We start from the raw sequence: 17087 nt of genomic DNA, 5'->3' as shown, positions 1-17087 counted from the left end.
AGTACTATTTCCCCCTACGTTCCCCCCTTTGAAAAAGCAGCCAACTCTTCCTCACTCAGATACAAATATTTGCATATTGAAAAGGACAAGTTTCTAAAACTCCTATTTGTTTGCATTTAGCTACCAGTCAGGTAAACATACTTGAAACAAGCAAGACAAAATGAGGGATGCAAACACAAGATATAAGTGTTCTGTATCAGTTCTACTGTAGCCATAATTTTGATAACTAAAATATAACTGTAGTATAGGTTCAACAATTCTTACGTTTTAACAGTACACAAAGTTCTATCTTGATTTTTAATATTTGTACCACCACCTCAGAAAAAAATTCACAACCATAAGAGTTTAGGCGCTACAGTGCATCAGAACTACCTGTTGGGAGGAGTAAAACAGTAGTACTGCTGTTAAACCAGTATTCCACTTTATTAATCTTTCATACTGACCACAGACTGCCCATTCAATGCCTCTTATCCAATCTTCATGGCCAGGGAGTATTAATGTTTTCTGAAACTGAATAAAAATTCCTGTTATATCATAGAAATGCACTTAATTACCATGCACATATGAGAAATTAGCTTTGGATTTTCAAGTCTTTTACATTTACAGCTTCTATTATTTGAAACTGGAAAAATAAGCTGCTACTAAGGATTGTAATTTACTGATAGATAGGCCTTTTTGGTTTTGCCACCATTGGGTAAATGTGTCACATCATGGCATTTTCCATGGCCAGTTCTGTTTAAAATCTTTATCAATGATCTGGACAAGGGGATTGAGCGCACCCTCAGTAAGTCTGCCGATGACACCAAGTTGGGAGGGAGGCTTGATCTGCTCAAGGGTAGGAAGGCTCTACAGAGGGATCTGGTCAGGCTGGGTCAATGGGCCAAGGCCAACTGTATGAGGTTCAACAAGGCCCAGCGTCAGGTCCTTGGGTCACAACAACCCCATGCAGTGTGACAGGCTTGGGGAAGAGGGGCTGGAAAGCTGCTGGCAGAAAAGGACCTGGGGGTGTTGGTTGACGGCCAGCTGAGTACGAGCCTGCCAGTGTGCCCAGGTGGCCAAGAAGGCCAACAGCATCTTGGCTTGTAACAGAAATATTGTGGCCAGCAGAAGCAGGGAAGTGATCGTCCCCCTGTACTCAGCCCTGGTGAGGCCGCACCTCGAGTCCTGTGTTCAGTTTTGGGCCCCTCACTCCAAGACAGACATTGAGGTGCTGGAGCGTGTCCAGAGAAGGGCAACCGAGTTGGTGAGGGGCCTGGAGCACAAGTGTTATGAGGAGCGGCTGAGGGAACTGGGGCTGTTTAGTCTGGGGAAAAGGAGGCTGAGGGGAGACCTTATCACTCTCTACAACTACCTGAAAGGAGGTTGTAGTGAGGTGGGGGTCGGTCTCTTCTCCCAAGTAACAAGCCGTAGGACAAGAGGAAATGGCCTCCAGTTGCGCCAGGGGAGGTTTAGATTGGATATTAGGAAAAATTTCTTCACCGAAAGGGTTGTCAAGCATTGAAACAGGCTGCCCAGGGAAGTGGTTGAGTCACCAGTCCTGGAGATATTTTAAAGACACGCAGATGTGGAGCTTAGGGACATGGTTTAATGGTGGACTTGGCAGCATTGGGTTACCGGTTGGACTTAATGATCTTAAAGGTGTTTTCCAACCTAACCGAGTCTATGATTCTATATATGAGCAGGAATGAGTAAGAATTTAAGGTGCTCACCTTCAAGAGGCTACAGTCTCTCTATGATATATATGATAAGTTTTTATCAGGCTTATACTGGTACACAAAGAATAACATAATGCAGGTATGACGTGGTAAATAATTTGTATTACATGTGTGAAGTAGATGCAACTGCAGATGATGTGGAAAATGAATACAGGTAAAAATCAAGTGTAAAAAGAAGGGTAATGTTTTGAAAATATTTCAATAATTAATTTGTAACATAATATGATTACTAAGAATTATTTATGGGGCCAGAAATATTCCCTATGTTTAAGTTTATTGACTAAGTTTCTAATGAAGGCATACATCAAGAACCGTATCTGCTGATGGAAATCTCTGCATAAACACAGGCTCAAGAACAGAGGAACGCAAATGCAGATTTCCTAGTAAGAACTTTCATTAGTAGTATATTTTTATTCATAACATATATAATATTACCGTTTTGATTCAAGTAAGGTAGAAGTGTTTATTGCTTAATTAGCATTTAAACCATTTCTATTTTATTTTGCCCAGAAAAGCCTCTACTTTCATGACAAATTGATCCCAAGTTGACTTAAAGTATCTGAAATAACCATTACAGTTAAAATGTTAGTTTAGTACAAATGACTAACCATCACATTATTTCTTGCATTCTATTCTGCTAAATCCCCTACCTAGGCCTACTAAGAGTCAAGATTAAATTACAGTCTTTGCCCTCAGCACAAGACTGCAACCAAGTTCTCTTTCCCTAACTGTAATAAAAATTAAAGAAAATAATTAAAAAAAAAAATTAAAAAGAGCAACACAATAAGAAAGGCACTCAAAATCTCTGTCTTCACCTTCAGAGAAGATAGTCAGCAATGGTAATTCATCCAAACAATTTTACAGCTAACTAAACATACTCAGAAATCAGTGCCTCTTCTCTTTGGTCCATACTTTCCTGGGTGTTCCCCAAAAATCACCTTCCCATCAAAAAACATTACTCAGCTTCTCCTCATTCTACATTTGCATTCTTAATGTTACAGAACAATCTGTATATGAGATACGTGACCAGAACAGCTTAACAGAAACTTCCAAATCATGAAGTTTTGGTCTTAATAATGTGTTCTCACAGCCACCTAAGTCTCATTTGGCTTGTCACTTCCGCACTCACTGGCACTTCCAGATGTGGCATTCCAGATAGATGTCTAAGTCAAAGACCCAACTGATTATGTGTAAATAAAGGCAGGAACAGCCCAGAAAGCGAGAACAAACAATGACCTCTGGCAATACATCAAAAAAAAAAAAATCTTTTTAGCAATTCACATTGCAGAGAATAGATTAAAAAACCCTATTTATTAATTCATTTATATGATCTTTGACATAATGCTCCGTATTTTACACTCTCCAAGGTTAGTTGGTAAAATTATTCCTAACTGAAAGATTAGTTCAGGGTGAACTGTTGCTAACATTCTTGTATTTTATGGTTCCTTTTATGTTGAACAGTGTGCGTATCTCCTGAAACTTGACTTTAATATTAATCTAAACAAACATCTAATAATTTTTAATTTCAAGGTGATGGGTGGCTTCTTTTTAAATTACCCTTATCTTCCCACATCAAAGAGAACCATTAAGAAAAGTAGACATTTGTTTTATCTTTAAAGAGAGTAAAACCAATTACTTTGAGGTTATTAATACCACCCCAGGTTTCTAATTCACTTCCCAAATAGGCTTTTAGGCACTACGTAGCCTTAAGTCAAGCATGTGGTTCTTTTGTGCTATAGAAAAAGCACTCACTCAAAATTTTTAAGATATTGTTTCCCATAAAAATAAAAATTGTCCACTGAAAACTGAGCAAGGAATAGTGTTACTGTTATGACCTCTACTTGGGTTTCCTTGAAGTCTGTGTCTCTTGGTATCACACATTCAGTTTCTTCAGATGTATTCTGTTCTAAAACTGTATCATTTTAAAGCTTCTTGCAGATGCACATGGTCATTTTTAAATGATTCAGACAAAGTTTTTATTATTGCCTAGGTTATATTTACAAGTATTTTGAGCTGTCATTCTTCTCATTTTTACAGATTTTGTTTCTGTAGTCTCAGTTTACCCCTTGGTCCTTACTGGATACATAAAGATTATTGGAAGTTACAGTACAGTAACAACAGCTGAATCTAAAAAAACTTATGGTCTGAGTCACCTACTTCACAGGCTTTCCCATGCCTCTTAACTAATCCCTGAACATTCTTACATAGCAGCCTGGTCTCTTTTCTTTTAGGCAAAGAATAAAGCTGTTCTGTAGGTAGCAGAACTAATGAAGCCTGCTTGTCTGTGGACATGCCCAGCAGACTCTGCACAACTAACTCTGCCCACACTTTAGGTACATGCCCTTCAGGACCAGGCTGGTAGCATCATTTGGCAAATTTGGCAAGCACTACATAAAGTAATAGAGGTCCCAAATCTCAGTTTTTGTCCACCAGACACTAGATGTGATATCCCTCCTCTTAACCAGCTGTTAGTCTTGTAGAATTAGAAAGAACCTGAATTACCTTTGAGTCTCTTATTCCACCTTTCAATTAGGCCAAATTATTTGGGGGAAACATACTCCAACATGCACAGCAAAATCTTCTCACAAAAACCAAGCTCAACATAGAGATGTTTTGTTTTAACACTCTATTTTGATCTTCTGGTTTACTTACTTCCCCTCCATAGGCCTGTAATATCTCAAGCAAGAAGACATATAATGGTTTCTGAAAGATTTTTCCCTGGGTATTTTTATAAATCAATACTCTCTTTCAAGAAATCAGAAAAGCAAAGAGATCATTTTCTCTCTACTGCTTAACACAGTAAGGGATCTCCGGGTAGAGAGTCTTAAAGGATTTGATGCCTGCCCCCTCAATTTCTAAAACCAAGCAGTTTTTATAAATAAATATATTTCAACTGTAAAATTCATGAGTTTACCAAAAGGCAGTCTTTATCAGCTAACTGAATATGCCTCATCCTCCCTCAGAGTATAAGTTTCCTCCAAGTTTCATTAGAATGTCCCGTTATGAACTTACATTCTGTCTTGGGGTTCATACAATCTTTTTTAGGACATTAACTAAAGGAAGAGGTTTCCAAGAGTAACAATTAACAGGACAGAACTACAGGCCCTTACCAGTTAGAAAAAGATGCAGAAGTTCAGATTCTAATCACTCTTCCGCATTAAGTTCTTGTGAAAAATGACAGGATGACACTAACATTTCCTTCAAATACCTCTAAAAGTAGAACTATGGAAGTCATAAAAGGGTTTCAGCAGATCTGAGATAAACCAACTAAAGAGGAGAAACTCCTTTTAAGCAGCTAAGAAGGAATTTACATCAGAAGGCTCACAAGGACGTTTTCATTCTGTTAATAGCTGTAATGCACTACGCAGGCACTTTTACTCCACAGGGAATCAAATCTGGGGTCTTCCCTGAGGTCTGTACAGTCTATTTAGTTAAAAGAGACATTCTGGGAAGGTGGGATAGATACCCACCAGAAGTCTCACTTCATTTAAAAAACAGAGACTCTGAACCCCAACTCTGCCAGGAGAGCTGGTGAAAATACTTCCTAAAAATGAAGGAAAATGTGTGAAAAATAACACATGTAAAATGAGAGAAAATTCCTCATCCTTTGTATGATTAAAGTTTCTTACCTCCAAAAAAAGACAGCAGCATAAACATGCTTATGAAGCTGAAGATAGAGCTTGTTTCTTCCAATTACCTTCCTTTATTCCTCACAGACTGACTGCATTTACGAATGGCTAAGACTGCTGTTATACTCAAAAGTCTGGTCAACAACTGGCAAAAGAAGTTATAGAATTCTGAACACTTCTGGCAGTCAAACTGCATATTATTTGTTAATCTGAACCATACAAGAAAACCATTTCCAGATTTTGAATGAGGAAAATCAACTGCACAACCCCTGACATAAGTCTTTCTTTAGCACACTGAGAATCACAATTGGCATTCTGCCATTGCTAATTCCCAAAGAATGTCATTAAACTGATTTAACTCATGAGCTACATAGGAAAAAAAACCCCGAACCTAAGAAAGTGACCCTTCTTTCCTGCCTAGCAGTCAAGAAATCACTGAACATAGCAGATAAAGGATGAAGTATTTATTTTATGGACAACAACAACAAAAAATCTTATTATTGTATGTTGCAGCATGAACAAGCAAAATTATCTATAAAGTAGCTTTTATCTCTCTCAAAAAGCAAAAAGGAATATCTATTCTTCAATCTCTAAGGAGACTGTGCCTGAACAAATCCAGAAAAGTCATTCCTACATATGTTAGTTAGAATGGGGGTTTCTGAATGGTAGGTTCACTGGTGCATTGTGGGGCAGCATCTGTGGTTTGAGGGGGTTTTTTAAGGGAGTGATAAGAGAGAAAGAAAAGACATTGACTTCTGGTTTGGAAGACAGTCATTCAACATGCTTTAGAGTCTAACAAAACTTCTGAACATATGTAAGAGAGGACAGAACTTCCTTGTAGCGCTCCAAAGGAACATTTAACTGTATGAAAAAATAAAGATAGCTACAGCTTCCAAGTAATACATGAAAAATGTGCATGCTTTTAGAAGACGAGATGCTCCTTCAAATATTTCTTTCCACATTCAGAAACATTCAGCACAAAGAGCATACTTAGCAACAAACACACAATTCCACAGACAGAAACCATATCAGTTTTATTATAAGAATTTATAGACTGAAAGTAACATAATTTCCATATGAACCATTCAATACACGGATACTCAGTAAAGAAGGACAGTTGTAGCTATTTTATGTCAGTGAGAACAGAAACACAGGCTATCTTCACACAGGGAAAAAATAAGAAAAACTAACACTTTTATGCACTGAATCAAACTTCAACATTCTGTATATACATTTCTTCATTACCTAGAAAAATGGATGAACTATTTAACAGAGGTAGTTGTAGGTGATGGCTATCTAGAAACAGACAGTAGTTATTGAAGAACCTCAAAAAAAATCAGCAGCACATATGGAAAGAAAAGAAGCAGAAGAACTGAGTAATGTTCTGAGCAAGAGACAAAAACTGTAATTACCTGGCCATTCTGCTGTATAAACAAATGTATTTTGCAGTCATCACCACCACAAGCCAGTATTGGTACTGGGGGGGAAAAAAAACAAACAAAAACAAACCTCTTCATTAATCAAGTTACAAAATCTAATATTCTAGCATATGAAAAATTATATAAATAACAAAAATCAATATAGTATCAACAAATACATTAATACAAACAGACAGGCAAGCATGATAACACTTTTCTATGTTTTCTAAATAAGACACCTAATACTATTTGAAATAAACTAGTATTTCAAGAACACAAAACTTGCAAGTTATTTTCGCATGTAAATAATATCTACTAATACTTAAGATGCTAAACAGTAGTTTCCTTCAAGCTCACATATCTGTAGGAATTTCAAGTATTAGGGATTTTTAATTATGTTTATTTTATTTATATCAACAGGCATTTGCTCTAAATACAAAAGGAGCAAGCAGCAAAACAAATTGACTCAGAATAATGCAGTTCAACTCCCAAGTCAACTGAAGTAAGTGTATAGATGGAGGCAGCATAATTATTACACAGCAAACAAAAAGATAGACGAAAAAAGGAAGACCACTCACTGTACACAAGGATATGAAAGCAATTAACATTATTATACACCTACTCAAGTCTTGAGTAGTAGTTTACTTCCAGGAGCTATCTAGAAAGTGTGCAAAAAATTAATATCTATTCAATCAAACCAGACAAAGTTACATCTAAGCGGAAAACAAGAGAAGTTAGGCAGTATATTAGTTCATCTCTCCCACAGAAAGTCACGGGGAAAAACAGTTAACGCTTACTCCACTCTTTTTGGGTCATAAGGATGAAGTAGTACTGCTAGGGACTGAAATAGCAAAAGAAAAGGAGTTAATTAGAAACGTATGAAGAAGTAAGTTATCAGGGCTAAACATTCACATTTCTCAAGTCTGGGTAGAAAAAAAAATACTGTTTCACTAAAATCAGCTACTTAATTTAAAAACTAAATGTCATCCCTTTAAAGAGATAATTTTATCTTTATTATGGATAGACCAAAAAAACCCAACTTGAATATTCATAATAAGTTTATGCTCTATACTAATTTCCTCTTTCTGGCTGTATCAAATCTGTGCCTAGCTATCTGCTGCTCCTCTCGCACTTCTAAGTAACATTTCCCATTCTTGGACCTCCATCACGTGCTTCTTCTCTCCAATCTCTAAGTCACATTTCACCTCCATCTCCTCCTTGCCTTACACGGGACCAAAAAAAAGACTGCTTTGGACTGGAGGTAATGAGCTGTTTTGAAAGAAGACCTGGTCTTCAGGTCCATGGAAATTGGGCAAGAGTGAGGGGGTTTTCCATGAAATATGATACAATATATGTTCTTGGAGCCTGTCCTGAGAAGTACATTTTATGGGTCATTACAGTAATGACATAATTATTCAATGGAATAAAAGTTTGACTAATAAATATTACAATCTAGTTGCTGTACCAGACAAATGCAAAAGCTTTCACTCAAAAAGTTCTATCAAGAAGTATATAACTGGCAAAACCAGACAAGTATATAGTTTTTCACACAAATGCTCTAGACTATTAGAATTTGGATCTGATTGACATCAAGTCCTGCAAAGGAAATAGAAAAAATTAGTTGGAAACTGTGGCCCAATTGCAATGAGGACAGCGTGATCAGCAAAGTTTTTGCAAGTTCGCTCGGTCTTTTCTTCATCTGTTGCAATTCAGTTCTGAGGAGACAATTCTTACTTGTCAGAGGCCAAGCTATGGCACCACAATAATCCACACAGTAGGAAGAATCACAGTATTTGACAAAAGAGCTGATCAAGATCTGTAAAACAGTAAATCCTATTCCCAGCATTTCAGAAGCAGCATTTCTCCAGGCACTGCAAGGCAGAAAGCAACCAACCAACCAAAACAGTATGAAGCTTTTCTTCAAGACTCAGAAAACAACTGTGAAGGAACTCCTTAACTAAGAGGCTGCCAGTAACATGCTTAAGCCATACCCCAGCTGCAAATGATTGTTCAGGTTTTTATGAGCAGTCTATTGGCTTTCCCCATTTGACTTCTTCACAAAAATGGTTCTTAATTTTTTTTTTTTTAATCATTTATTTTCAAGGACAATCAGTTAAAATACTAGGCACCATGAACTTCAATGTCTTTTGAAAGTTAAAGCATCCATTACTTATGAATCAATTTTCAATGCAAGCTTTAAATTTCTTTGCTTGGTGAAATTAGAGGTTATTCTGTATTTAATTCCTGACTTAAGAACTGCAGATTGTCCTCAAGAGAAAACCTTCTTTAAATCTTAATACAGCTGCCAACATAGCCTTCATAAAGATTTCAGAGCAACTCCTAAAGTTATCATAGATCATTTTTCCCTGAAGCTCATTAAAATTCCAAATTCCCATTACATATTAATATTTCTGGCAAAATGATCAGCAGTGAGATATTTTATAATATATTTTCAGCTACTTTATTTAGATTTCAGGATTAACACACTCCTCTGAACAGAAACAGTTCAGTTGTATGGACTACTGTCAGGTCTAGGGAGAAAACACAGAACATGGCTATGCTATATTAAAAGTCCCTTTATAGATTTCTAGGGCACACATTTCTAACCATACATTTATGGTTCAAAATCTAAACTATTTCTTGACAATTTTAGCAGCACAGATCATTTGTATTGGAACAGGCATTACAAACATAAATGTATAGGATTTTTTAAAAATTTCTGTACAAAACCTACATAAATAATTTCTCATTTGAAAATAATTTCAGTTCTTCAGAAGAGTAAAGTGCTCTTTTTCAGGTTACGAGTACTGTGTTGTTTTGCATAACTAATTTGAATTGGGATGGGAACAGCCATAATAAAGCTGCTCTAAACACAACTTTAAGCAACACTGGATTTTGAGGACTGGGAGATTTTCACAGCGAAACAAAATGCTTGCTATTCCACCACTTAAAGAAGCTTCAAGCACTCCATGCAATTTTGGTTTCAGAAGCATTTACTTTTAAGAATTAATGTGATAATCTTCATTTAAGGTTTTTCCAAAATGTATGGTCACTTCTCTTATATACAACATGATTTCGATGTTAAAATGTTAAAACTCTAGAGTGTTACAGTGAGAGTTTCTTACCTGAACAGTATCATAAATGAAGAAATAATACATTGCTTTGCAATATGAATTTTACATTCATTAAACTGGCACCACAGACACCTCACTTCTAACGAAAATTCACACCAGAGGTAATGATTTTAATTTACTCTCAAGCCTTTTAAGTTCATCTCAACAAGCACCTGTTAGTATATTTACAGGAGAAATAGAGAGAGAGGTTTAAAGTTCTTTAGCAAAAGCAGCATCTGCACTGCTATCAGACACACTCTGGAAATGGACATTAGCATTTCCAAATGAGACAATGCATCTTAACAGAGCTTTCATATCTCCCAGAATTATCACAAGCCAAGGAATAAATAAGCTTCTGTATAACCCCTCTGGAGGCATACAATCAAACAACACATCAGCATGGAAAACATGCAGCGAATTATTGAAAACTCTAGATACAGTAAGAAACTTTAGTACTTTTTGACTTGGGAGCCTGGAACTCCTCCATCCAATCCACGTGAAAGGCTCCAATGATACTTAAACACAAACCCAATTCAACATATGCATCTGGCTTGAGGATACATTTAGTTTTAGAAAAAAAAAAAAAGCTTCTACAGATTTGCAACAGAAGAACGTATCTGTGGCAGGCTACAAAACCTGAACATTTATGTTAATGGCAAACTATATAAACCATACCGAACAGTCAGATTAAAGTTGTTCAGCATCTCAATTTTTTCACATTTAAGACTGAACAGGTGATAAACACCACTCATTAATCTGCAATTTCTGATGTAGGCCTGAAGATTCTTTTTCTGGATCTTGCCCTTCAATCCAAGTGACAAGAACAAATATATGCAGCAGCACCACAAGGAGTGGGTGGAACTAACAGCATCATCCTATCCCGTTCACTTACAGCCCCGCTACCCCCTTTTTACACTGTAACCCGCCAGTATTCTAATGGCTAAGAAGAGTTCAGTGAAAATCTTTAGATACAAGCAGCAGCTTAGGCCAATTCTGTAGCAAACAAAAAATACAGCACAAGGGCCGGGAGTCGGTCAAATGAAAATCTACTTGGGGGGATTTCTTAGATTTTATGTTTCCTGCACTGATATTTAAGATGGGCAGCTGTACTTACCATTGCTGCCAGGCAAGAAGGATAAGCAGACATCCATAACAAATCCATTTCCAAACTGCAGAATTTCAATGCATTCAGCTGGAAAACAAGAACAGATAGTGTTGATCTCATTCATCATAAGTATTACAGTTACACTGTCACTTCCTACTACATTATGTAGTTAAAATTTCCCATTCAGTTTTATTTTAAGAAGCTGAAAAATTTCTACTTTTTCCAGAAACCTAAATAATGTTATCTTCTGCAGGGCCACAGAAATTCGTCCAAAGTTAGTTGAGTTAGAATGTAAGTCACTATTCTCCACCGAGTATTCAAGTTGTACAGCTTCACTGTCGTAACACATCAAAAGTGATAAATGTTGCAAATTATATCCTGTGGCAACTGTATTCACTACACAGGAAGCTAAAACTGAATCCATTTGCTACAAGAAAAGGAAGAGAGATGAGCAAAAACCTGCAAACACCCCTGAGACCCTAGAAGCGGTTAAACTGGTAAGCCATCAAGATCAGAGTAACAAACAGGATAGCACAAAAACCTCTCTCCAGAAGCAGAATTGGTCTTTCCACCACTGGAACCCACAACAGCAAGACAAAAAGGAAAGGACAGGACTTCATGGTGTTCTTTGGGAGCATGAGAAATGCCTTCCAGAACACGGGACTGAAGATCAGCAACTCTATTTCTCTCATGTAGGCAAGGCAATGTGAAATCCTCAAGTACACCAGATAAGGAAGAAAGTAGCTTGAGAGATGCAGTCAGTACAAGTCAGTTAGCAAATAACACTTTAAATCTAGATTATCCACCCTATTTATTTCTTATGCATTTCAAAGAGCTGCTCTCCCATGTGTCCATGCAAGATCCTACTACCCCAAACTTCACGGAACTCAAGTCAATAGTAACAGCGAAGTGATCAGTTTAACCTCACCTTTCTAATCCTAACATTAATCATTTTACTAATACACGTTATTTCACATACACATACAGCTAGTCCACCCCCATGTTACAGGGCAAAATGATGGTTCAGATTATCAGATTCTGAATACATATTAAAAAGAAACAAGTAAATTCAGCCAACACATCACTGATGAAAACCAAAGAGAAATCATTCTGGACAACAAATCTGACCCAAAGCTGTTAAACTAGTATGACCCTCAGCTTTCAAAGAGCAATACAGTGGTTTGATGTACCAAAGTTTGAACAGAAATCAATGTAGTTGCATTAAAAGATGTTAGTATTTAGCCAAGTACTTCAATGGATAAGCATTCATCATTTTTATTAAGCCAGTATGTTGTTCCTAATGTTAAAAAAAATGTTACCTTCTGAACCATGCCGAGACCAGATTCTCACAGTAGAGTCAGAAGCTGCAGAAGCTATTAGGAGACCTACATCAGGTTCATCTGACTGGTAGACAGCATCCACGGCACAAACAGCTTCAGCATGGCCTTTGAGAGGAATGCTTTTCACAAGCTGAACACATCAGAAAGTTTTACAAAGTTTTAAATTCCAGTAACTTATCTGAGATAATTTTTAAAGCCATTTTAAAAAATAAAATAACTTAATACTGAAAACAAGTTGTATACCTGCAAGGGCAGAGCATCTGCTAAGCTATGCTTAAGCTATAGCATATTCCAGGAAAACACAGAGAAGGGATACAGCACTAATGAGTATTAACTTGGTAAGATTTTGTTCAAAGCTGAACAGAATTAAATGTTCCTGTGTACACTGTACAAACCTCACCATACCTTGAGGAAAGCTGAAAATAGTATAGAAAATAGGAAGAGTTTTCCTTCCTTTTTCTCCTTCTGCCCCTCACCCTAAGGAACATCTCATAAAAGTTTGGAGAATCTTAGTGAAGGAGATGGAGCAGAAAACACAATGGAATAAGTAGCAGCCACATCAGCTCTAGCAGCAACGTTTAGTGTGTTCTCACAAATCAAAACAGCTTTTTACTCCCTCAAAATACCAACATGAAAAACAAAAACTCTAAATTTAGACTTAAGTACCTACTTTCTTAAAGAATGACTACAGGCGATTCAATTTGTAACCTGTTCCTCCTAAACACAAAGAGCAAAATGAGAAGCTTTTAATTCTGTGACCAGAAGTCATCCAGCATTTATCCAAATTTTGTCATAAACGCACTTGACATATCTTTCCAAAATATAGCCTGGTAGGCACCAGTAAGAATTTTTGATTGGTCCGATACAGAACTTTGCCTGTTTTTAAGAATTTACATTAGTCTAGAACTGCCATTAAAATGTGCACATTTAGCCACATTCTTTTTCAAAGACTGCCATAAGGCCGTGTACCACATCAGCGGAAATGGTTAATAAAGAAATCTGTAAGTTATTTTAAATAAATACGTAAACAGTTACAATGGGTCGGGATCAAAAATTATTTCTGAGAACATTCCCCCATCAAACGAGGTACATTTCCCCCTAGTATGCATTCTTGTGCACTTTAAAATGCCAAGTCTAATCTAGTTTGAGATAGCCTATGAAATGGGTTACCTACACAGCCATTCACAAATCAATGCCTGATAAGTAAGATTTTAAAAGTTAGGTAATAAAGTATTTTTTCATCTAAGTTCCAGTTCATTCTGAAGGCTCTTTTACACCATACTCCATCTTTTGCCTTACATTTTACAGTATGAATAATAAATTAGCATGTCTCTTCTCAATTTCTCTGACAAAACTCAATTGTTGCACAGATTTTTTTATTATTTTTTTTTTTAAACACCTACCCCAACTTGTATATCATCCTGGTAAGACTACCTATATATATACACCTACAAACACTACACTGTTACACAGATTGCCCAGAAATCACCAGAAACGTATATAAAGAAACGAGGAAAAGGGGTACAGGAAACATGAACTAAAAATGAACCTCACAGTTTGAAGATTTTAAGGCAGTTTAAAGGAAAGTGCTACATGAGATCAGCAAGCTGGCAACTCAAGAACAGACAAACAGCATCTTTTAGACATGCTAGACAAATCCACCTGATGACTGGTTAGCTAATTTCTTAATGAAGGCCAATTTGAAATAGATAAACTGCAGAAAAGAAGAAACAATATTTAAAGTAAAACATAGCATGACAATACCAACAATTCGAAGGAGATGCGCACGGGGTTCAATAGTTAAGGTAAAACAAAGAGGTAGGGCTAATAGAGACAAAACACATAATATAATCTGTAGTGCCTGAGAAACTAGGGCAGTGGGGGCTTTAAAAAGAGGTTATTCCTGCTTACCTGATTATTCCACATTCCTGTTCCATTCCATTCCCAAATAATGAGTTGTTTATCAGATCCACCAGAAATTAACTCTGTTTCAGAAGCTGAAATATATGTTTTGTTAAGTTTTGTGAACACTTACTTTGTAACAGCAGTCAACAACATAAGCAGCTACATTGGTTACTACTCACAAAATATCAGGTATCAACTGTAAGCAAAGTTTCCACCAAAATAAAGTATGGCTAATATGAGTTGCACTGTGCAAGGCAGCTTAAGAGCAAAGGTATTCTCTAAGACAACATAGAGATCATAAAGACAAAAGTCACAGGAACATTTAAACTTCTGTATGAATGTGATAAATATATCTTTCCAAAAAGGTTCTCAAATCCAACAGTGGAATTTAATATTTTCTTTTTTTGTTTGGTCTTTTTGGAGCATAGGAAAATAAAGCAAGTGAAATCTAACCAAACAGAATTCAAAGCTTCACATGAAAATTTAATTCCCAAGTTCCCTGAAAATAATTTATTTTAATCAACCTTAAGAAGAAAACGCTTTAGTGCAACCTGCTAAAAGGATAGCAGTTTATATCAGTATTAGAAAGGAACATTTTCACCTCAGCGCTTTCCCCCCAAAAAAGCAAAAGGCATGTCACATCAACAGTCTAATCCATGGCCCCATTTCTCCTTGTCAGTGGGCTTCTTCAAATGCCTAAAGGCAAGAATATGTGCCTTTGAATAGTCTGCACTGAGCACCTTTAAATCCTGGAATTACTATCAAGCAAAAGCCTTATAACAGTCTCAAACGTTTCCATCCTGAAAGATTATTTTTTCGTGGATACGACCTCTATGCAAGCTACACCTTTATAGTCAGAAATTTCTGAAAAGTCACTGCAAACCATTCTACAAAATCAAAACACGCAAAGCTCCAAAGGCTTCCTAAAGAGCCCAGTGGCAGCACAAGTGTCTGTCACAGCCGCCGATCCCTTTTGGAGCCACCACAGCCCCAGGCAAAAAACAGCCTCGGGGGTCTGCCGTCGGCTGCGGGGCCCGGAGAAGACGGACCGACCGCATCCCCTCGCTTACCGGACAGCCCACCCGGCTTTGGGGGGACGGCGGGGGTCACATTCCTGCGGAGCCACGCGTTAAAACCCCGGCTGGGAAGGTGGCGGCAAGGCCAGAGAACGCGCTGGAAGCACCCCAGCTCCTTATTACCTTCAGTTTACCCCGCAGACCCTCTGTTACCGGCCCTCCCGCCTCACCTCCCTAGCGAGGGCCAGCCCAGCACCGCCCGCGGCCCCGAGGGGAAGCGGCCCCGGCCCCCGCCGCGGCAGACATCCCACCCCCCGCGGCCCCACGACCCCAAGGGACGGGCAGCGAGGTAGAAAGGCCGCGCTACTCACCCCCGTCCCGCCGGCGGACCCAGCGCACGCAGTTCACCCTGCCGGCGTGGCCGCGGAGGACGGCGACCGCCCGCCTCACCTGCGGGAAGAGAGGGAAAGCACCCAGCGTGAGGGAAGCCGCGCTACCTCGGCCCCGGCCCCGGCCCCGGCCCGCAGCGCCTCAGCTCACCGCCGGCTCGTAGAGAACGACGTCGCGGCAGCTGCCGAAGGCGAGAACACCCCTCCGCCCCCAGGACACGGCCCCGCCGCCCGCCCGATTAGCGCAGCAGGCGACGTGACAGACTTCCACGGGCGCCGCCATCTTGTCCCTACCACCCAGGGGCGCGTGCGCGGCCTCGCGCCAGCGGCCGTAGCAACCGGCCCCGCCGCGGCGTGGCGGGGGGGGCGGGACCTGAGGGGCGAGGGGCGGGGCGAGGGGCGGGGCGTGCCCACGACCGTTGGGGCGGAGGCGGCGATGGCGGGCGCCTGTGAGGGGAGGAGAGGGCCCGACCGGTTCGGTTTGGCCGTGCGGCCCCCGGCTTGGTCTGGCCGTGGGGTGAAGGAGAGCTAACCTAAGTTCTGGGTGGCTGTGGGGAAAGCCCAGTTCGGGGTTTGGTGTGAGGGAGCCCCGCCGGCCGGGCCTCGCCGGTGGAGGAGCTTGAAAAGAGGGCATCAAAAGCAGTGAAACCGAAATTAGTTGGGGTTTGGGTTTGTTGGTGGTTTTTTTTCCTAGGGGGACAGTTTTAATCTGCATCGCGTCTTTTGTCAAACACTGAAAAGGTTTAAAAAGTTTTAAGCTTTTCTAGGTGGGGGGTTTTTTTGTGCATAGAAGTTGATTCTGCACATGCCTGAGTATCAGAGATCATGGTCTTACTATCCATTTCTGATCTGTTTCCATCACCTGTAAAGCATCCCTCTGATAAAGAATCATTCCTAAGTCACTGAGTACAGGCCGTGTTTAATATTACGGTTTATTACAGATGTCCTGAACTGTCATAGAAATCAAGGCAATTTGCAACTGAGCAATGGCCAGGGCCCCCAGTGGGGTGATCTGGATATGTCCGAGTACCTCTATTTTTCAAGACAAAAGATGAGATCATAGCAGATTAGAGAATTACATCTGTTAAATTTTTATTTTCTTATTTATTGATATATTTATTGCCCTCCCTAACCAAGAAATTCAAATCAAGAAAGATACATGATGCAGCAGTAGTCTAGTTTTACTTGCATAGTTACTGGCCTAAAGAAATGGGATCATGAGAGGGTATCACACTATATGGATGTGCTGTGAACTGTTTCAGCCATTTGGCTTCACAAGCTCAAGGATTTTGCCAGTTTCCAGTGGCTACAGATGCAATCTGCTACCCCACAGGCTGTGTAGGAGTCTCAGCAGGACCTTCAGGACATCCACTCTGCCTCCAAACACTCTACCCTACATGTGCAGAAGGCCCTGGAGCAGACGCCAGGCTGAAGTATAAATGGACTACTCTACAACA

The 17087-nt window shown here is 39.2% G+C and overlaps 1 protein-coding gene across 3 annotated transcripts in view; it reads right to left on the bottom strand.

Annotated features, from left to right (window-relative positions):
* Nucleotides 1-15913, bottom strand: part of ELP2 (elongator acetyltransferase complex subunit 2) — a 39439-nt gene extending 23526 nt beyond the window's left edge. For 2 of the 3 annotated variants that reach the window (XM_049830279.1, XM_049830278.1), the window contains exons 1-7: nt 15782-15913; nt 15613-15691; nt 14232-14317; nt 12300-12450; nt 10990-11067; nt 6757-6821; nt 444-510 (exon numbers count right to left, since the gene is read on the bottom strand). In XM_049830279.1, the coding sequence (XP_049686236.1) occupies nt 444-510; nt 6757-6821; nt 10990-11067; nt 12300-12450; nt 14232-14317; nt 15613-15691; nt 15782-15913 (658 nt within the window). Of the gene's footprint in view, nt 1-443; nt 511-6756; nt 6822-10989; nt 11068-12299; nt 12451-12990; nt 13038-14231; nt 14319-15612; nt 15692-15781 lie in introns of those variants that run through there. The other variant, XM_049830280.1, reaches the window with a different exon arrangement.
* Nucleotides 15914-17087: the final 1174 nt, after the last annotated feature.

The sequence above is a fragment of the Accipiter gentilis genome, chromosome 27, assembly GCF_929443795.1.
Source record: "Accipiter gentilis chromosome 27, bAccGen1.1, whole genome shotgun sequence".
Lineage (NCBI taxonomy): Eukaryota > Metazoa > Chordata > Aves > Accipitriformes > Accipitridae > Astur > Astur gentilis.
The sequence above is the reverse complement of the archived record's forward strand: the minus strand, read 5'-3'. Positions and strand labels throughout refer to the sequence as shown.